The sequence below is a fragment of the Calliphora vicina genome, chromosome 4, assembly GCF_958450345.1.
Source record: "Calliphora vicina chromosome 4, idCalVici1.1, whole genome shotgun sequence".
NCBI classification, from domain to species: Eukaryota; Metazoa; Arthropoda; class Insecta; order Diptera; family Calliphoridae; genus Calliphora; species Calliphora vicina.
Genome location: NC_088783.1, coordinates 106,093,758 through 106,115,930, shown reverse-complemented (window position 1 = coordinate 106,115,930; position 22,173 = coordinate 106,093,758). Strand labels below are relative to the sequence as shown.

The following is a 22,173-nucleotide window of genomic DNA, read 5'->3' as shown; positions in this document are numbered from 1 at the left end:
TTTTCAGAAACTTTGGGGGCCCATAAAAAAAAATCGGTCACCAAAATGGGCAAACTAAGTATAGGGTTTTACTACCCTTTGGTAGTAGAGTCGAACATATACTGTCATGATCTTGTGTTTTTCCAAAAGTCTTCATTTGTTGCATAGTGTAATAAAAACCTTTTAAACAACATAAAATTAAAATATTGTAAAAAAAAACTATCTAAATCCAAATTATTAAACTAAATATTCAGTCTGGTTTTTATTAAAAACAATTCCTTTCAGTTTCTTACAAATAATTAACAATAGTTTGCCTTCTAATCATATAAATTATAGTCTTTTGCGAATAGTTTTCACCATCAAAGGTGCGCCAGTAAGAGCCCTCATAAAGATTGGTATATTTGCCGCGCAGATAACGACCCATAGGATTGCTGAAAATATTGATGAATTATTTCATATTAACACATAAAAACTGCATAAAAACTTACGCTTTAGAACAATCCTTAAACCAAAAACCACCCTTACGCGCAGCCGCACAATTTGTATCTTTCAGCTCATCGTTATCGAAATCATGCGTACTGAATTGAGCGCCCAATTGCTTAAACAAACTATCACCAGCCGTACCCCAGTAGCGGCCCAATGATTTCAATTTGTAATTCTCACTGGCATTGCCCACCACGAAATTGTCGTAACGTGCAAATACCTGCCGGCCCTCAAAATTCTCCATATAAATATTTAGCTCTTGCGGTCCATTGTAGTTAGTGAGAGCATGCAAATGCTCCAAGCCAATCCAGTACTCACCGGCCACATTGCCGAAACCCTTAACATAATCGAGCCAAGGGCGATTAAAATTCTCGGAACCATCAACACGTTTAAGTATGTACAGCCAATCGCCAGCGAAATTGTGCGTATCACAGAAAACATTAAGAGATTCATTGCTATAGCGTTTAACGGTAATGTTATAGATGCCACTAGATCGAGTGCATTGGGTGGCCTCGACACAGGAGCTGGCTGTTATATGTTTAGCACAATGTTTGGGCATGTCATCATAGCGTATGTCAAATATGGGCTTGGAAATATTGGCGGAAGTTTCAACATTTTCATCTGTAGTTTGGCTTTTGAACATAAAGGCGGAATGTCTGGCAAAAATAACAATTTAAAATTATGTAATATTTTTTAGTTGACTGTAGGATTTTTATTATATACCTGTCTGTGATGATATCCAGCCTTGTATTTAAAATCTCCACCGATTTCTTGACACTCTCCAGTTGGCCAAAGAAATGTGAATAAAAATCTTCTAGATCACAAGACTGCGTGCTCTGAAAATTAGTTAAATATTTAAAAGTAGTTATTAGAGAATTTGAATAGATATTTTTCAGTTACCACTTGCTGATAGAAAAATATATTAAATATTATAACAATTAAAGATTTGGTAAACATTTTAATTTAAAATGTGATGTTAATACTTGCAAAGCTAAACTTTAAATGTGAAATGAATCTTTAAATTGTATAGCTTTAAATTATGTATTTATATGGGTTTTGGTATTTTTAAGGGGGTTTCCCAAATGTTATCAGTTAAGGTCAGCTTTTTATGTTTATAATGTGATAAGAATTTGAGGCCACAAAGTTAATTGAAATTGCTAGCTACTAAATGTGAAATTCATATGTATTCAATTACACTGTGCTACAAAAAATAACAGCCTTAATCATTACAATAAGAAATGAAAGTAGACTAGCCAACAATCCAAATCACAAGCTTAATTGAAACTCTACAATAACCTTCAAATGCAGCTTAAATGGAATTTTATAGAGTCTGTAAATTGAAACTAAATTGTGAGTAAATAAAGACATTTCTTTGGTGCTATATTGAAGCTAAATTGAAAGTCTAAAATAACCTTTAATTGCTGCTAAAATAGGATTTTATATAGTCTGTAAATGGAAGCTAAATTGGGAGTAAATAAGGACCTGCCAGTGGTGCTAAGCTACAAGCTTTTAAAGACCTTCAGTTGTATATACATAATGCGAAATGAAAGTAGACCAGCCCTCAAACCAAATCGATTAAGATTCTTGATAACTGGCGTGATGACATTCGAAGTACCAACCTTGACGATCCTGGGATAGCCCAGCTGAACCACGATATCAGCTGCTTGGTAAATGAGGACAAGCGAAACAAATGGTTGGATCATTTGTAGAACTGCAACTTATGTTCTGGAATTGGCAAGTTGTGGTCCACAGTTCGGTCTCTCTCCAATCCGACAACGAAGGATGATAATAGGGTCGCGATCAAGTTTGCAGATACCACCATATCCGTGCTTTTTGCCGACAATTCATTAAGCACCCCGAGAGAGACAAGGCGAAAAGAAATATCGTCCGCAAACTACACGATCTTCCAGTCTCGGACACACCACAAATTTACATGCCAACTGAAGTTGCAGAAGCGATCAACACAGCTAAGCCTTCAAAGGCAATAGGACCTGACAGGATATCCATGCTGATGCAAAAACACCTGGGCGAGCGGAGAGTCGAGTATATGACAATGGTTTTTAACCTGTCAGTAAGGAGCTTAACTATACCCGATGTCTGGAAAATGGGTCGAGTAATCCCATTACCAAAACTTGGGAAAATCGCGAGTGAGGGACAATCGTACAGGCCGATTTCACTCCTGTCACCTGTAGCAAAGACACTTGAAGCTCTTCTCCTCCCCCAGATAGCTCGTCACCAGCATGGATGTAGAGTACCATCACAGCATTATCCGCCATATTCACTCAGATCTCACAGGGGTTAAATCAGCAGAGGCCTTGTGAACGGACTATCCTAGTGGCACTTGACCTGTCGAAAGCCTTCACCACTATCAGTCACGCCACACTATTCCAGGACATCCTGCAGTGGCAGGCAGTCGTTCTTGGAGTTTAGAGGCAAATGCTCAAATCCCCGTAGAATTAAACAAGGAGTCCCTCAGTCCCAGTGCCCCCACAGGGAGTGGAGATAAAATCGTATGCGCACGACTGCACTATTTTGGCAATAGGTCACAACGTTGATGAGCTTTGCGGTATGGTAAATGGTTATCTCAATGAAATCCACAATTTATTCACCTGCAGTTATCACCAACGAAGTCATCGGCAACACTCTTCACCACCTGGACGAACTAGGTAAAACTGAACTTAGGCATCATGGTCGACGGCGTACAAATTCCATCAGTGAACCACCCGCAAATCTTGGGTGTCACTTTTGATAGCCATTTTACCTCCTCAGCACACGCCACTGCAATCACGCATAAACTGCGTAATAGGAACAAGGTCCTCAAAGCACTAGCCGGCAGTACTTGGGGTATGAACAAAGAAACATTGCTAGCTACCTACAAGACGATTGGTCGGTCAGTGGTCTACTATGCTGTGGTCGCCTTCGTTGAGTGATACCCAGAAGGACCGTCACAGGCTGCCTTCAAATTACCTCGGATCACCACGTTCACGATGAAACCAAGGTTCAAGGAACACAACGTCATATTGACGCAACAGTTCCTTCTGGGATGTCATGGGGAAGTAGTCATCCAAACTTCAACATCTCACAGTTGGAGTCTCCCCCGAGGCATGTCAGGACCTACGGAAATACGAGGAGAGCATACAGAGGTATGTGCAGGATCCATTATATGACAGCTCGTATATGACAGCTTTGAACGACATTCACAGAGACGTCATCAATTCCTCGGAAAGCAGGATACCGTATGAATGTCGTACTTGGAGGTCGCCCACCACCGATAGCAGACGCCGATTCTGATGCGTGGAACAAGAGTCGATCTGGCACAACTTAGACCCGGCCGTCCTTAACTTATGCCCAGCATGTGGTCAGGGTCCCCATGATACCCTCCACATATTTAACTGTTCAGCCAACCCTACTTCACTCTATCCTATGGATTTATGGACTCATCCTGTTGAAGTAGCACAATTTCTTGGACTTGAACAACATGCAGAAACCCCAGAACATCTAGATTGGTTATAGTAAAATTGTTCATGCTGCTACAACAACAACATTAAGATTCTTGATGCTAAATTGAAAGTAGCTAAAATTTTAATGAGTGCGTAAATTGTATCTAAATTGGGAGTAAAAAAAGACCTTCCATTGCTGCTAAACTAGGAGCAATTAGTGATCTTCAGTTGAAGTTAATTTGAAATTGAAAGTCTATAAAGTTTTTCAATTGATGCTAAATAGAAACTATATTAAGAACTCCAGCTGAAGCAAAATTTTGGGTGTATAAAGATCTTCTCCCAAGTTAAATTGAGAATATATATACCTTTAATTGATTCTAAATTGGGTATATGTATCTCGCATTGGAGCTGAACTAGATGTATATAAATACCTGCAATTTTTCTCTTCTATTTGAGCTAGTAATCCCATTTCAGTGCGGCTAAAGAAGATGACATGAAATTTGTCGCACTGTGTTATCAAAGGAAATTATTGTCACAATAAATCAGTTTTATTTTAATTCTTTGCCGACCTTATGATCCTCGCTTAAGACTTAATGTATACAAAAACACAGATAATGATTCTTTTCATTTGACGATTTATTTTCAGGGGAAATACCTATTTTGTTGTGCTTTAATTAGTATCGAAAAAATTTCTTATCAGTTGCGAATAAAGAAGAAAGTGCATACCCTCAACTTCAATATAGCACAGTGGGGCAGAATCAAAATTTTTTGGATATAAATCTGACATTTCTAAACTGCTGGTCCGATCGGCATACAATTTGACGTGAGCTAATATCTAAACAACAACAAAAAAGTCTCACCTATATTTTTTAAAAAATGAAATGCCTATAACTCGGTAATTATAAGAGATAATTAGCACACGTAACCATGTTTTTGCAAGAACTAGCCTAGCGCTTTCCAAAAATATAAAAAACTTTGAAATCGGATAGGAAACAATAAAATTTCACGTGTTTAACAATTTTACATGTCGAAGGTACACTATTTTGAGCCCCTATAGTGTCGCCCCTGGATCATTTGTAGAGCCCATTTTAATAACTTAAACTCGAATTCTCCTTAGCTACGACCATGTCAAATTTTATCCCGATCGGTCTAGCCGTTTAGAAATGCCAGATTTATTTCCAAAAAATATTGATTCTGCCCCACTGTGCATAAGTGTGAACTAAAACAGTTGTGACTGGTTCAAATCCACCAAATAGTCAAGCGGAATAGGACTTTAGAGATAATAAAGATGAAATCCTAACCAATTTAAAAAAAAAAACAAGTAACCAACCTAATGATCTTCGGTTAATACTTGATGTCTACAAAAATTATCTAGCAACCTTGCTATCAGCCATTAAATACTTACATTTATTAGAGTTGTCAATTATTTGATCGAAAAAAAATATAGAGTTTTTCATGCAATTGATCGATTAATTAATATAAGAGCTAGAATCTTAAAAGTATTTACGGAGTTTGACAGAAAATTTACGGGATTGGATTAGTGGGCGTGGCACCTATTATGCAAAGTAAATAGTTATTTTCAAATATCTGGAGTACTATAACTGTGAAATTCTTCAAAATTTATATCGAATCAATTTCATATTACGGCATGAAGTTTTTACCATAAATATGAAGAATCGTAACAGGGGGTGAATAACATCACATACAAAGTAAATATTTAGTTATCTTATATATAAATAGGCCACACGTTTTTTTGTGGTACACTTTTAAGTATGTTATTGTCCACCAATATTGATGAAACATATATGGTTTAAAAGGTTATTTTCTCTAGAACATCATTTTTTTTTAAATTCTTTCTATAAAAGTAGTAAAAAGCGTTTAAAAGTGGTCGAATTGCGGCCACCAGGCGATCCTAGTATAAAATGCATAATAAATGCACTTAAACTTTTGACGAAACAATTTCTTTTTCAATTTCTTTCTTATTACTGTACAGAGTTTAGCTGAAAATAGGCGGAATTGGATTAGTGGGCGTGGCAGCTCCCATACAAAGTAAATAGTTAATTTCGAATATCTAGAGAACTATAATAGTGAAAGTCTTCAAACTTTATACGCCTAAATTTAACCAAAAATGGGAAGGATCGGAACAGGGACTGAGTCACCTACCACACAAAGCAAATGGTTATAGTTATCACACTATTTTTTATACTTTCAATGGCAAAAGTCTGGTAGTATACAATTAAAAGCCAACAAAAAATTCCGGTATTAATTACACGGTGCTACGATGGGAAAAAACTTGGAAAACGACATAGCGTGGGTTATAGGGCTTGCCGAGTACATTAGAAATTATGTCAAAAAATTTCAGCCTCAACACCCTCAAATTCAGAAGTTATTCTGATAAAACCGTTTTCAGTGATGTTCGTCAACTTATCGATTTGTAATTCAGTCAGTCTCTGTCCGACTTTAAATTTTTAAACGAGGTTGGAAAGAAAAATGAATGCGTTTTAAAATAACGTGCATTCTTTGATACATTTGTAAGTCATAAGTTTTGTTTTTGTTAAGAATATCTAAAAGAAAAACAAAATTTATCAACTTTTATGATTTTAGTCGCTCAAGCCCGACCATATAATACACCCTACATCAAGTAAATGAGTAAAAATATTTTTCTTTTAAAATTTCGATAATTTATATCTTTGAGTGATTTTCGGAAGTGGGCCTTATATGGGAGCTATGACCAATTATGGACCGATGACCATGAAATTAAGTCATGTGATTTATGTCTATATGAAAGTTTACTATGTTGAATTTTGTGAGTATACCAACATTTTTAAGCGATTTATGCACGTTTAAGTGATTTTCGGAAGCGGGTCTATATGGTAACTATGACTAATTATGGACCGATCGTAACAAAATTTGGTGTCATGAATTTTGTATATATAAAACTTATTTGGAGCGAAATTTGTGTAGATACATATATAAATTAAACATTTATGACCGATAAAGTCCAATTTCGGGAGGACATTTGTATGGGGGCTAAGTAAAATAATGAACCGATTTCAGCCAGTTTCAATAGGCTTCGTCCTTGGGCAGAAAAAATAATATGCACCAAATTTGATTGAAATATCTTCAAAATTGCGACCTGTACTCTGCGCACAAGATTTATATGGACAGCCAGACGGAAGGACGGACGGACGGACATCGTTTAATCGACTCAGAAAGTGATTCTAAGTCGATACTTTAAGGTGGGTGTTAGACCAATATTTTTGGGCGTTACACACATCTGCACAAACGCATTATATCCTCCCCACTATGGTGGTGTAGGGTATAAAAATGTTTGTACAATTTTTAATTTACAATGTAAATTTTGTGGAATTTTTTTCGAAAAAGTTGAATAAGTAATGCAAGTATAAACCGATTTTAATAAATAATGTCTCATTTTTGTCTATATAAAATTTTCTTGAAACAACTTTGCAAAGAAAAATATGTTTTCTAAGAAAAAAATTAAAATAACTATTGTTAAATTTGAAAAATTACGAAAAAAGAAAAATAAAAAAGAAAGCGAAACTATTTATAAACAATTTCTTGGAATATAGATTTTATACATACATTTTATGAAAGCTTAATTCTTTACCCAACTTTAGTTGTCTAAAATTTTGAAATCGGTCTAAAAATGTGTGAGTTAGAGGTACGAAAGTACTACGACCTACCCGAAAACCGTGTTTTCAAAATAACTCAAAATTTTAAGGGTGTTTCAAAATCTTTGAAAACGGTTTTAGTATGTCCTCACCTAGCCCTTCAAACTCCATTATTTGGCTTTTCAAGTTCTGACAAAAAGTGTAATTTTTCATTTAATTTCATTTAATTTTTTATAAAATCCTTTCACATTTTTTTTATTTTACTACGATAGCGTTAGCGCAACGTGTTAATCTAGTATATATAATTATTTAAATAACTATAGTAGTAAAAATGCTAATGCTTAACACAATCAAATATTATTCCAATTTTACAGCACTTTTTCGTCGAATCATGAAGATAATAGTTTTATGCGAATAGTAAAAATCGCCAAAAGTTTTCCAATAACAACCTTTTGTATCGCCACTATATTTACCACGCAGATACTTGCCAGTAGGATGTCTAGAAACACAGACTTTTATCACAAACATATTTTGAACATTAAAATCTTTAACAACTTACGCATCAGAACAATCCTTAAACCAAAAACCACCTTCACGGTCTTTAGCACAATTGCTAGACAATGAGTCATTATCATTGTCGTATGTGCTGAATTTGTAGCCCAGTTGTCTAGTCATACTATCACCAGCAGTACCCCAATAACGGCTCAGTGTCTTTAATTTGTATTTCTCAGTAGCACTGTCTATTGCGAAGTTGTCATAACGTGCAAACTTTGTTACACCTTCAAAATTTTCCACATAAACATTTAATTCCTGTGATCCAAAGTTGTTGGTTAGAGCATACAGATTCTCCAGACCAATCCAGTATTCTCTGGCTGGATTACCAAAACCTTTAACATAATCCGTCCAGGATCGGTTAAAATTCTCGGTGCCATCTTCACGTCTTAAAATATACAACCAGTCGCCTTCATAATTGTCGTAATCACAATAAACAGTAAATGTCTGATTGCTGTAGCGTGTATCGGTAATATTGTAAATGCCCGAAGAACGAGTGCATTCAGTGGCTTCGGCACATGAGCTGGGTTTCAGATTTGTAGGGCAATCTTTGGGCATAGTATCGAAGCGTATATCAAATATTGGTTTGTAAGTTTTAGATGACTTCTCATTAACTTGTTTTTTGTCCATAACAGAGGAACATCTGGAAATTAATTTAAAAATTAGGCTTTATCCTTCAAAATTTTAATTTCTCTATAAGCATACTCACCTGTCGTATCCAACATCCAAACGTGTGTTCAAATTTTCCAGTGATCTTTTTAAATTTTCCACTTGCCCGAATAAATGCAAGTAGACATCATCCAAATCGCAACTTTCACTCTGCTAAAAAGTAAAAAATAGCACTCAAAGTCTTGTATATATGTAATTTAATTAAAAAATGTTGTCAGAAATTACCGCAGTTTGTAAGAAAACACTATGAAATGTTAGAAATATTATAATTTTTGAAAACATTTTCTTAAGCAACCCACAAGTTTACTCTATCACCAGCAAATTACAAATGAGCCAAAACATAGATTTGAAAAAATATACATTCTCGCTTGTCCGTTCGGCCAGTGGTTCTGCAAATGTTTTATAAATTTGAATTTGTAATTTTGCTAAAACACAGATAATACAGATTCGTTATCACAACCTAAATTGTTGTCAATAGAATTTTGTCGGTTCCGCGTACTAACTCACAAATCAATTGTAGGTACTGAATATTTTCAGTTGATGAAACTGATTTGAAAACAAAACAAGCAAGAAACCTATAGTCGGTTGTGTCGAATCTTATATACCCTTTACCAAATTAATCTTTAAAATACAAATTTTAAGTATTTTCGAAATTTGTTTTTTTTTCAACTTTTAAAAAAAAAAAATTTTAATTTATTAGAGAAAAAATATTTTTTACGATTTTGAGCCATTGTAGGTCCAAATCAGGGTGCGATAACGATCTCCATTGACCGTAACGCGAGCTCCAGCTCTCTTTGTGAAGAAATAAGTTCTGATGATGCTACCAACGTGTAAACTGCACCAAACGGTGCATTTTTATACCCTACACCACCATAGTGGGCAGAGTATAATGCATTTGTGCAGATGTGTGTAACGCCCAAAAATATTGGTCTAACACCCACCTTAAAGTATACCGATCGACTTAGAATCACTTTCTGAGTCGATTAAACGATGTCCGTCCGTCCGTCTTGCTGGTTGGCTGGCTGTCCATGTAAAGCTTGTGCGCAGAGTACAGGTCGCAATTTTGAAGATATTTCGATAAAATTTGGTACATATTATTTTTTTGGCCCAAGGACCAAGCCTATTGAAACTGGCTGAAATCGGTCCATTATTTCACCTAGCCCCCATACAAATGTTCTCTCGAAATTGGACTTTATCGGTCATAAATGTTTAATTTATATATGTGTCTACACAAATTTCGCTGCAAATAAGTTTTATATATACAAAAATCATGTCACCAAATTTTGTTACAATCGGCCTATAATTAGTCATAGCTCCCATATAGACCCGCTTCCAAAAATCACTTTAACTTGCTTAAATCACTTAAAAATGTTGGTATATACACAAAATTCAACATAAATAACTTTCATATAGACATAAATCACACGACCTAATTTTATGGTGATCGGTCCATAATTGGTCATAGCTCCCATATAAGGTCCATTTCCGAAAATCACTCAAAAATATAAATTATTGAAATTTTAAAAGAAAAATATTTTTACTCATTTACTTGGTGTAGGGTATTATATGGTCGGGCTTGACCGACCATACTTACTTACTTGTTTCTGGATGTAATGGAGTCTGTAGGGTATGTTGTGGGTTGGTCTCACTTCATAAGCTGCCAGCTCTTGATGGTCTCACGACTTTAATTCTGGTTCAGGATCTTAGGTTAAGATTTTTGCACAAAATTTTCCACATACTGGACGGACAGAGATGCAATTCCTGCGACAGATGACGAATCGATAATATGTTGCTAATATTAAAATCCCTTTTTTATTTATTTGTTTTCCGTTTTAACAGGTTCAACAGTTTGGAATCTCTGCCTGCACTAAATTTGATTAAATGTTCATAGCTGAGGTTATAATCAATCTATTAGTATATTTCTAGGAGATTTCTTATCATGTTTGAATACCTACAATATTTTTTAACCCTAGACTGTGCAATGTGATCTGGCGTGACAACTTTGAAGTGCATTTTTTAAAGCAAACAATTTAAGAAACAAAATTGTGTAAATTGTAATACATATTAATGTTTCAAAATCAAATGGAATTATTTTCCTGTACTGGCACAAAGCCAATATTTGGCTTTCTTATATTAATCAATTTGTCATTCCGTGTTTAACTAGTATTGCACAAAAATATGAGCTAACCTGCCGAATACAGAGCGCCATGAATATTTGGTTTTGGTGTCGATTCGACTGGTTGGCCGGGCTTCACATACGATCTCTTATGCTTCGAGTTATCGTAATGTATCCATTTTTCATCGCAAATAATGATTCGAAAGCATCATCTCGGACATACAAGCTCTCTCGGCTACAATTCGCATGGTAACCAATTTCTAGCAAACATTTTAAAATTGCTGCTTGAGTAGCTCCCAATGATTTTGCAAGCTCTAGTTGAGTTGTTGATGTGGCTTTCCGATAAAGCAATAAATCTGAACAATTCCGGACGTTTTCGATTTTTGATGATTTTTTTAAAATAAAAAAATGCTATTTTCACGTAAAAAATATATTTTTTGCTTCAATTTGTTAATATAACTCCGAAACTACTGAGCCGATCAAAACGCAATGTATATGTGAAAATTTGTAAATAGCATGGGGAAAATGTTTTCAAAATTCAATAAATCGAAAGAATAACATTAACTACTCAATTTTGTGTATATCAAACAAAAATCTAAAATTTTGTGAAAATGAGCGAATTCACTTAATTGTGAATAAATTCGAAAAGTATTAATCGATTTTTATGATCGATATCTCATTTTGTTCCCAGTACATGTGGCTTTGCGATAAAGCAATAAATCTTCACAATTTCGGACGTTTTCGATTTTTCATGATTTTTTTTAAATAAAAAAATTGCTATTTTCACGTAAAAAATGTATATTTTGCTTCAATTTGTTATTATAACTCCGAAACTACTAAGCCGATTGAAACGCAGTATATATGTGGAAATTTGTACATTGCATGGGGAAAATGTTTTCTAAATGCAATCGAAAGAAGAACATTAATTACTCAATTTTATGTACATATATCAAACAAAAATCTAAAATTTTGTGAAAATGATAGAATTCACTTAATTATGAATAAATTCGAAAAGAATCAATCGATATATGATCGATATCTTATTGTGTTGGCATTACATGTGGCTTTGTGATAAAGCAATAAATCTTAACAATTTCGGACGTTTTCGATTTTTCATGATTTTTTTAAAACACAAAAATTTGCTATTTTCACGTAAAAAATATATATTTTGCTTCAATTTGTTATTATAACTCCGAAATTACTGAGCCGATTGAAACGTAATATATAAACGGATTAAAGGTTTTATAAATCTCAACTTTTCTAAGTTTATTTTAATAATATCGGACTAACCGTTTTTAAGTTATCATTAATTATGTGGAGAAACGTCTAAAAAAATTTTACTTAAAATTTTTAAAAAAAACCTCTCTATAGAATTTAAAATTTGGACCATATTTGTACTACTGGAACCACAATACATAAAAATTGTGTAGTGGCTTAAAAAGCCTCTAAAATTTTTTCGATTGTGTTGCCCTGTGTAAAAAAAATATTTAAAAAAGACCACCAGTTTTCTCATACAAAAAATAAAATAATTTTTAGTTTATTATTTTGAGGTTTACATGTAAACCTTTGAGGCTCCATTATATTCTTCTTGCACACTTCTTAACAAATGCAATTATAATTTTAAAGATAATTTGTCTGTCATTACTAATAATTCTATTGTAAAGTCCTAATGATGCACATATTTTTTGTTACCATTATCCTTTAGTTTAACTAACAATTTCCTTGATTTAAGTCTTTCTTTTGCAGCAATATTTTTCTTGGTTTGTGTTTGTATTTTGTTCATGAAAAAATACATGTCAACACATTTAGCTTGTTATCCTTGTTATCCTTTTTTATGCTACTGTTTAATGTTAATGCCATTGTTATTGTTAGTTTTGCTGTCACATCCTGCTGTGAGCGGCTGTTTGTCCATTATTTGAACTCTTAACAATCCCTCACCCTCTTTGGATATTTGTCTTTTTGTGTCTCTTAGGCTAGGGCTACAGGACTAGTGGAGGAATTTAAGTGTTCATTTATGAAAGAATAATAGAAATACGATTATTTCGTGCAAAATATTGTAGATGTGGTGGGAAAATTGTCATAATCTTTTGACGTGTGCCTTTCTTCTATTTTTTTTTCCAAAAAAAGGAGAGAAAGAGGACTGCATGTGACCAACTAAAACTGTATATTTTCAAAGAATTTATTTTTAACAATTTGTACCGGTTGCTCAGTTTATACTGTAAAGTAAATGTAATCCAAAGTAATTTATGGAGGATCGCGAAAAATGGAATTGTGGACGGATGGTAACAATACGGAATGGAATAGTGAAGTTGCCCAAGAACTAAAGAGTAGACTAGAGGTTCCAAGTGACCAGTTGAGCCTGAACTCTGTCGTCGATACTCTTAAGACAGAGTGGATTTAAAAATTTTGCTAAAGTAGAACATCAAATGGAAGTGAAATCTACTGCTGTCGAGAGACATTGAAAGATATTTCGCACAAAAGAAAATCATTACGATAACCTCAAGCGTAAGCGTCGTATGTGAAGCCCGACCAACCAGCCGAAATGACACCAAAGCCTGTATTTGGTGGCACCAAAAGTTGTACCGAACACAACTGTTTGGGAATATGCGGGGTGACATGAAACCGTAATATTCCATCATGACAACGCTCGGCCACATGTTTAGAATGAAGTGGTTGGGATGTTTTGCCTCACCCACTTTATAGTCAAGACCATGCCCCGACCGCCTACTTGTTTGTTTGTTTCGATCGATGCAGAATCCTCTCTCTGGGATACTCTTTACTTTGGAACTGAGTATCCAATATTGGCTTGATTCGTTCTTGCTCGCAAGCAAGCAAGCAGTTCTTTTGACTCGGAATCCAATTGATGTGTTCAGATAGTCCTGAACCTAGACCTGGTTGTGAAGCTTATTGCTTGTCTGCAGATGCACCCAGAGTCTCTGGCGGGAATCGAACCTCAGATTCATAGGCCAGTAGACTATTATCCAGTCTATCCAGTGAAACCCTGAATGCAAGTAGAATCTACTGCATTTCCTAACTGAACAGTCTCTAATTGCCATAGTTTCCCTCAACTAAATACAAAATCTATATAGTTGGTCCTCTTTAGATAATTCTTAGCTCTTCACTATAATTTAACAAGAAGTTGGGCACGATAGCACGGAATTTTATTTATTTAATATGCTCGTTATTCTATATATTATTTTTCTATGTGAATGACTTCTGGGAAGAATGAAGAGAGAGAGAGAGAAAAAAAACAACAATCCACTTTGCAATAATGGCAAAGTGGACAATTTTCAATGAAAATAAAAGAAAATTATTTCCCACACCATCATCATCCTCATCATCTTCAATATAAACAACAACATTATCTTTATCGCTGACATACAATATCATCTACCAACCATGTCGTAGCAGTTGACGAGTGGACTGACTGCCAATAGGATTTAAATGCAAATTCTATGACAAATTCCATACAAAGGCGATGAAAGAAATTATCTGCTTAGCATTTTATAATGAGATTAGTGGGTTGACAAACGTGGCAGCAGGTATTTCTTTGCCTTTATCTCTATACAATTTTGCAAAGAACACAACTATTACACAGGGCAACAAAATCGAAAAAATTTTGGAGGCTTTTTAAACCACTACACAATTTTGATGTATTGTGGTTCCAGTAGTACAAAAATGTTAAAATTTTTTAATTCTATGGATAGATTTTTTAAAAATTTTTTTTTCTAAAATTGTGAATTTTTTTTAAATGTTTCTCCTTAAAAAAGTTTAAATTTATATAGCCATTAATCCGTTTATATATTGCGTTTTAATCGGCTCAGTAGTTTCGGAGTTATATTAACAAATTGAAGCAAAAAATTAATTTTTTACAAGAAAATAGCAAATTTTTGTGTTTTAAAAAAATCATGAAAAATCGAAAACGTAAGAAATTGTTTAGATTTATTACTTTATCGCAAAGCCACATGTAATAGGAACCAAATGAGATATCGATCATAACAATCGATTGACTCTTTACGAATTCATTCACAATTAAGTGAATTCGCTCATTTTCACAAAATTTTACCTTTTTATTTGATATACATAAAATTGAGTAGTTAATGTTCGTCTTTCGATTGATTGAATTTTGAAAACATTTTCCCCATGCTATTTACAAATTTTCACATATACATTGCGTTTTAATCGGCTCAGTATTTTCGGAGTTTATTAACAAATTGATGCAAAAAATATATTTTTTACAAGAAAATATCAAATTTTTGTGTTTTAAAAAAATCAGGAAAAATCGAAAACACCAGAAATTGTTTAGATTTATTGCTTTATCACAAAGCCACATGTAATAGGAACAAAATGATATATCGATCAAAAATTTTAACAAAAACAAAACCCATATAAAATGTACACTCAAAAGTACACGCTTGTACGCACTTACAATTTTCTGAAAATAAGCGAATTCACTTAATTGTGAATAAATTCGAAAGTAATTCATAGATTTTTATGATTGATATCTCATTTTGTTCCTATTACATGTGGCTTTGCAATAAAGCAATAAACTTAAACAATTTCTGCCGTTTTCGATTTTTCATGATTTTTTTAAAACAAAAAAATTTGCTATTTTCACGTAAAAAGTATTTTTTTTGCTTGAATTTGTTATTATAACTCCGAAACTACTGAGCCGATTGAAACGTAATATATATGTGGAAGTTTGAACATAGCATGGGGAAAATATTTGCAATATTCAATCAATCGAAAGGGGAACATTAACTACTCAATTTTATGTATATCAAACAAAAAAGTTAAATTTTGTGAAAATGAGCGAATTCACTTAATTGTGAATGAATTCGTAAAGGGTCAATCGATTGTTATGATCGATATTTAGTTTTATTCTAATTACATGGGGCTATGCGGTAAAGCAAAAAATTTTAACAATTACTGCCGTTTTCGATTTTTTATGAGCTTTTTAAAACACAAAAATTTGCTATTTTCACTTAAAAAATATATTTTTAGCTTAAATTTGTTATTATAACTCCGATACTACTCAAACGATTAAAATGCAATATATTAATAAATTAAAGACCATGTAAATTTAAACTTATTTAAGTTTACTTCAATAATATCGGTCGAAGCCTTTTTCAGTTATCATAAATTATGTGGAGAAACATCTAAATCTAAATTCACAATTTTAGAAAAAATTTTAATTTTAGCATTTTTGTACTTAGCTAACCATGATGCATCAAATCTGTATAGTGGTTAATGAAGCCTTATTTTTGCTGTTGACCTGTGTTATTTTTTTTTCTCATTCTCGCTTCATTATTTTCCATCAAACCTACAACCAACCAACCACCAACCACTTGTCTTTGCTTTAGGTGGCATATCAATTTACTTAGGGTCTCATTAAAATTTTCTACCTCTTAGCATTTTCAGCATTTGTTCTTTGTATTTTATTTGAATATACTCTTTGCAGCATTAGATTATTATTTGTTAAAGAAATTGTACCAGCAATTAGTGATTTTTTTTTACCATTGATGCCATAGCTGTTGTAGTGAAGTTTTTAATCAGGATGAGAATGATGATGATGATGATAATGATTTAGGTATTTGCTCCCATAAGCATATTAAATCTCAAATTAAGATAATGATCTGGCAACAATCATTAGCGTAGTAAGTAAGTTGTTGTTCTTGTTTGTGAGTCGTTAGAAAAAGTTTATAGGAAAATGAATTCGTTGACACTTGACATTTTCTTTTTGCTGTCTTGTAGCTGCGTCAAGTGGTATAAATGTCAAAGAAGTTTTATGTTATTAATTAATTACAAAGTTGAAATTTCATTTAAAAAAAACTCAAAGGATATTACATAAAAGAAATGGAGGATTTATGTTTTTTGGAAGTCCAAACTAAATTTTGAAGCAGACAAATGATAAATTAAGTTGTATAAATACTTTGAAAATTGTTGAGATAAGCGAGATATTAACCGCTTATCTCTTGATCGTTTTATCCGAATAAAAGCTAAACGCTAAAGGAAATTTCTGCAGATTCAAGTATTCAAGTAATGTCAAGGAGTTAACAGAAGATTGAAAGAAGTATTCAACTGATTACCGTTAGCAGATCCACTGAAGTTATTGCCCCACACGCTCATCAAATTTAATTGCAGAAGAACTCAGTCCAGATAAGATAAATGGTCTCAAATGTTTGCCTCAAGAAGATGTAAATCCCGAAACTAGTCGCTTTTAATAATGAAGATTTCAATAAAAAAAATTATTTCACAAAAACTACATAGTCTCCTCCTTTTCATTTTGATAGCTTCTGCTTCTGAATATTAAAAAGTAATAGGATGTCCATCTGATACCCTATCAAACGTGGAATTTTGCATCGAATATTGATACACTTTGGTCCTTCAATATTGGTCCCGTTTGTAATATCTAGAAAGCAAGAGTAAACATAGGGAATACTGAATCAGTATGCCATTCGGTTCCAGAAAGAAAGGAATATTGACTCAGCATGCCTTCCGTGAAATGTTTAAGGGATCTCTCATGAACCTCGTTTATGTTTCCGGAACATAAAACCGCTCGAGGTAGGCCTTATAAACACGAATAATCCAAGGTATAATACGAACTGCAAGGCATAATGTACAATTATGTAGATTTCACCACTTTAGATAGCGAAACTCCACATAGGGTATCCATATCCCCATCAAACAGCATGGCTCTCTTCTTTAGCATTTAATCTTCAACATAATTGTCTTTAACTATTTATAGAGCTACGTTAACAGTCCATGTCGAATACGTTGTAATACCATTCAAGGATACCCAGGAATCCTGAACTAGTTTCGATGGAGTCTATACACCTGTTGTAACCTGGATCTTATTGTGGTTTGGCAATTAGTTCATATTTACTCTACCCACTACTTTGGAGATACCTTAGGCAGTTTACCTCCCTTTTGCTGGTTGATATCTAAATCTAAAGAAAACTACATCTGTTTAAGAACCAGAAAGATATTCTTATCTCAAATTCCAACATACCTATCCTAACACGGCTTCGAAATTAGTTTCTATCCAAATTATCGATATCGAAGTCTAAAAAATCTACATCCATTTAGGAGACTGAAAGTCATTCTTATCTCAAATTCCTTGATTTATACACAGAGAAAACATATTCCTTGTGACAACCGAATTGAATGCCAATCGAATGATTTGGTTGTACACTTAGAATTTTTTAATTTTAGGAGTAGAAAGTCTGTTCATAAAAAGAATTACGATTGAAAACACCAAATTATTGTCAACGTGTGAATCGTGCGTATAAACGGTAAGTATTTATGTAGCAGAGGAGATACTCTACAAGTATATCGTATCATCTGACACTGAAAAGCAATACTAATCGGGCGTTCTTGTACTTTGTTCCTGGACGTAGTTACTAAGCTCTGCCCTTTTTAAACCGTAGAGAATGGAAAGAATATATGTAGCAGAGGAGAGACTCTCCAAGTATCACATACCATCTGAGATTGAAAAGAGCTCATTTAATTTCGGTTATTCGAATCATACGATTTGCTAATTTTCTGACCATTATAATTTCTCAAATCCAGTTTAGCTTTTTCTAGAGTGATTTTTGGAGAGTTGTTCGGTATTGCTATTCTTAGCCTACCATTAGAAAGTGACCCCATAGTGGCCAAGTAGTTAAGAGTGAATCAGTGAAAAATATTTATTGCAGTCCAACACAATTTGTAGAGTAAAAATACGTTTCTAAGCGGCATCTCCTTAAACATTCTCTACAAGGTGAGTAGTATCATTTTATTCTTGGATTGATAACCTATGTGATCCGAAAAGAAGCTGCTATAGAAATCCAGGGCCTTTTTTGAAGTAATTTCGGGCGCCATGAAGAACCTGGCTTAATGGTTTTTGCTTTTACATAGGCTCATGGCTTCAAATATCCAATTACACGCTGGAACATTTTCGGGGTCATTGTATGGGGGGTGAGATATTGCAAGTCAGTGGAAGTACTAAATCAGTGTAGTAAAACCTCCAAAGGGTTTGGTGCTCTTGGAAGTTCCCACCCCCCAGAATCGTATGATTCTAAGCGGCATCTCCTTAAACATTATCTACAAGGTGATTAGCGTCATTTTATTCTTGGATTGATAACCTCTGAGGTCCGAAAAGAAGCTGCTATGGAAATCCAGAGCCTTTTCTGGAGTAATTTCGGGCGCAATGAAGAACATAGTCTCCATGTAGAACATAGTCTCAGCATGTTCGGTGTCCTCCAGACTTCAAATATCCAATTACACGGTGGAACATTTTTGGTGTCTTTGTCTGGGGGGTTGAGAAATTGCAAGTCAGTGAATGTACTAAGTCTGCTTAGTACAACCTCCAAAGGGTTTGGTGTTCTTGGAAGATCTCATTCCCCAGAATAGTATGATTCTAAGCGGCATCTCCTTAGACATTCTCCACAAGGTGATTAGTATCATTTTATTCTTGGATTAATAACCTATGAGGTCTGAAAAGAAGCAGCTATGGAAATCCAGAACTTTTTTTGAAGTAATTGCAGACGCCATGTTCGGTGTCCTCCAGACTTCAAATATCCAATTACACGGTGGAACATTTTTGGTGTCTTTGTCTGGGGGGTTGAGAAATTGCAAGTCAGTGAAAGTACTAAGTCTGTTTAGTAAAACCTCCAAAGGGTTTGGTGTTCTTGGAAGATCTAATTCCCCAGAATCGTATGATTCTAAGCGGCATCTCCTTAAACATTCTCTACAAGGTAAGTAGCATCATTTTATTATTGGAATGAGATCCGAAAAGAAGCTGCTATGGAAATCCAAGGCCTTCTCTGGAGTAATTTCGGGCGCTATGAAGAACATAGTCTCAGCATGTTCGGTGTCCTCCTGCCTTGAAACATCCAATTACACGGTGGAACTCGCAAGTCATTGATAGGTCTAAATCAGTGTAGCAAAACCTCCAAATGCTTTGGTGTTCTTGGAATTTCTTACCATCCAGAATCATACGATTCTAAGGGCATCTCCTTAAACATTCTCTACAGGGTAAGTAGCATCATTTTATTCTTGGATTGATAACCTATGATGTCCGAAAAGAAGCTGCTATAGAAATCCAGGGCCTTTTTTGAAGTAATTTCGGGCGCCATGAAGAACAAGGCGCAATGAAGAACATAGTCTCCATGAAGAACATAGTCTCATCATGTTCGGTGTCCTCCTGACTTCAGATATCCTTCTACAAGGTGGAATATTTTCGGATTAATTATCTGGGGTGTGAGAAAGTCATTGAGAGTTCTAAATCAGTGTAGCAAAACCTCCAAATGCTTTGGTGTTCTCGGAATTTCTCACCATCCAGAATCATACGATTCTAATCGGCATCTCCTTAAACCTTCTCTACAAGGTGATTAGAATTATTTTATTCTTGGATTGATAACCTATGAGATCCGAAAAGAAGCTACTATGGAAATCCAGGGCCTTTTCTGGAGAAATTTCGGGCGCCATGAAGGACAAGGCTTAATGGCTTTTTCTTTCGCATAGACTATGTCATTCTTAACATAGTCTCAGCATGTTCGGGATCCTTATGCCTTCAGCTATCCAACTACAAGGTGGAACATTTTCGGATACATTGTCTGGGAGGTGGGAAATTCCAAGCCAGTGAAAGTACTTGGTCAGTGTAGTAAAACCAACTAAGAGTTGGCTGTTCTTGGAATTTCTCACCCCCAGACAATGACCCTGAAAATTTTTCAGCATGTAATTGGATAGTGGAAGTCATGAGGACCCCGAACATGCTGAGACTATGTTAAGAATTAAAATGAAGAAACATCTTGGCTTTTACCAAATGAATAATTAAATGAGTAATTAACTTTTGCTGTGTTCTTTATAAACTGGATTTCTTCAAACTTTCCACTTTCTTGGTGGAAAGTTTGTAAGAATTACACCTTAGCTAAGTAATTACTCCTGGAATGTTATAAATTAGACGAAACTAAATGACGCAGGAAACATTATTTCTGATTAATAAACCTGAGGAGATCACTGAAAGATACATCATAGTAGGAGCATTACCATGGGACTCGCAAGGATATGCGAGTCACTGAAGTACGATCTTGGATATTTTTCTGCGAAATTCTTATCGAAACTCACTGGAGAAAAGGGAGAAACTTTGGAGCAAGAGATGAGAATTCTTATGGAGACCCGCTTGCAAACTCATAACAGTAGTGTCAATACCCAATAGAGCGTAGAATTGTTTTCTTGACAAACATGATGAGCAAATTTAGTTCAAAGTACTTTAAGCAGATTATGCACTATCACGGCCAACACACATGTAAATTTTCTTATGTTAACATGTTCCCTTTGTGCAACAAATAAAAATTTTCCAATTCAATTAATCCAATTAAATATTTTTCTTGTCTTTTTTGAAGAATATTGAAAGATTTCCACAATACTATAGACAACCAAATAAAACAATTTTCTTTTTATTTACGCCAAAAAAAAAATAAATTTACACGACACTCTGAACTAAACATAATGCTGAGTTGAAGAGTAATTGAATGGCTAAATCTGTTTTACTTACTTAAAGGGCATTTTGAATAAACAAATCTTTTGAATATTAAAAAAAATAGAAAACACACTGTATTAGATATACAAAAGGACTTGTTTTCCACTTGAATTATCTTTATGATTGCTTTAGTTTGTTAAACATACACTTGTACAGGAATAAGTTCATATTTTTTTTGTTATTTTTTTCCTTCCAAACGGTTTTTCTTATTGAATAAATATATAAAATAAAAGAAAAGTAGATGATGTTAGAAAAAAAAATAGAAAAAGATTGTGAGTGTTAAATAAATTGAATTGATTCAATTTACGTTTACTAGGAAGAACAACAACAACAACACTGGCAACAACAAGTGAAAAAAGGACATGATAAATTAAATCAAATTGAACTCGAAAGGATGGCTAAACTTTATAATACTTTTTTTCTCAATATTTAATGTTCATGTTTCCTCAAGCAGCTGAGTTAGGGGAGAGAGCAGGAGAAATTGTATTTATATTTTAAGAAAGTTGATTGAAATTGATGAAAGAGTAGAGTGATAAAAGTAAAAAGAACCAGGAAGTAAAGCAAATTTTTGTTTTTAGTGAATTCAATGAGGCATTTTCTATACCCTGCACAATTTCTTTAAAAATTTTAATTGTTGACATCAGGGTAATAATATAATATTTGTAATAAAATATAAAACATTTAAGAAAATTCACTGATGACACGATATATAGAAAGTATTTTTAGTAAATTTTTACTCACAAGTCATATAAAAAATATTGGCTATTTAAAAAATTT

General features: G+C 34.0%; 2 protein-coding genes across 3 annotated transcripts; both read right to left on the bottom strand.

Annotated features, from left to right (window-relative positions):
• Nucleotides 1-207: 207 nt before the first annotated feature.
• On the bottom strand, nucleotides 208-1,472 carry LOC135957196 (angiopoietin-related protein 2-like). Its single transcript, XM_065507890.1, has 4 exons — nucleotides 1,363-1,472; nucleotides 1,186-1,298; nucleotides 468-1,118; nucleotides 208-410 (listed from the first exon to the last, which is right to left on the bottom strand). Exons 1-4 carry the CDS (start codon nucleotides 1,417-1,419, stop codon nucleotides 269-271), a joined length of 963 nt encoding a protein of 320 aa, XP_065363962.1. The 5' UTR covers nucleotides 1,420-1,472; the 3' UTR covers nucleotides 208-268.
• Nucleotides 1,473-7,769: 6,297 nt separating this feature from the next.
• Nucleotides 7,770-9,072, bottom strand: LOC135958004 (fibrinogen-like protein 1). Of its 2 annotated transcripts, none has more exons than XM_065508863.1 (4): nucleotides 8,981-9,072; nucleotides 8,796-8,908; nucleotides 8,094-8,729; nucleotides 7,770-8,033 (listed from the first exon to the last, which is right to left on the bottom strand). In XM_065508863.1, exons 1-4 carry the CDS (start codon nucleotides 9,035-9,037, stop codon nucleotides 7,892-7,894), a joined length of 948 nt encoding a protein of 315 aa, XP_065364935.1. In that variant the 5' UTR covers nucleotides 9,038-9,072; the 3' UTR covers nucleotides 7,770-7,891. The 2 variants fall into 2 exon arrangements, with proteins under 2 accessions (XP_065364935.1, XP_065364936.1); XM_065508864.1 differs by having other exon boundaries at nucleotides 8,796-8,905; nucleotides 8,981-9,058.
• Nucleotides 9,073-22,173: the final 13,101 nt, after the last annotated feature.

Coding starts and splice junctions, on each gene's coding strand:
- LOC135957196 (XM_065507890.1), bottom strand. CDS start 1,419: ATGTTTACCAAATCTTTAATTGTTATAATATTTAATATATTTTTCTAT. Junction 1,119..1,185: donor CTGGATATCATCACAGACAG/GTATATAATAAA, acceptor TATTTTTGCCAG/ACATTCCGCCTTTATGTTCA. Junction 411..467: donor TTTAAGGATTGTTCTAAAGC/GTAAGTTTTTAT, acceptor CAATATTTTCAG/CAATCCTATGGGTCGTTATC.
- LOC135958004 (XM_065508863.1), bottom strand. CDS start 9,037: ATGTTTTCAAAAATTATAATATTTCTAACATTTCATAGTGTTTTCTTA. Junction 8,730..8,795: donor TTGGATGTTGGATACGACAG/GTGAGTATGCTT, acceptor ATTAATTTCCAG/ATGTTCCTCTGTTATGGACA. Junction 8,034..8,093: donor TTTAAGGATTGTTCTGATGC/GTAAGTTGTTAA, acceptor CTGTGTTTCTAG/ACATCCTACTGGCAAGTATC.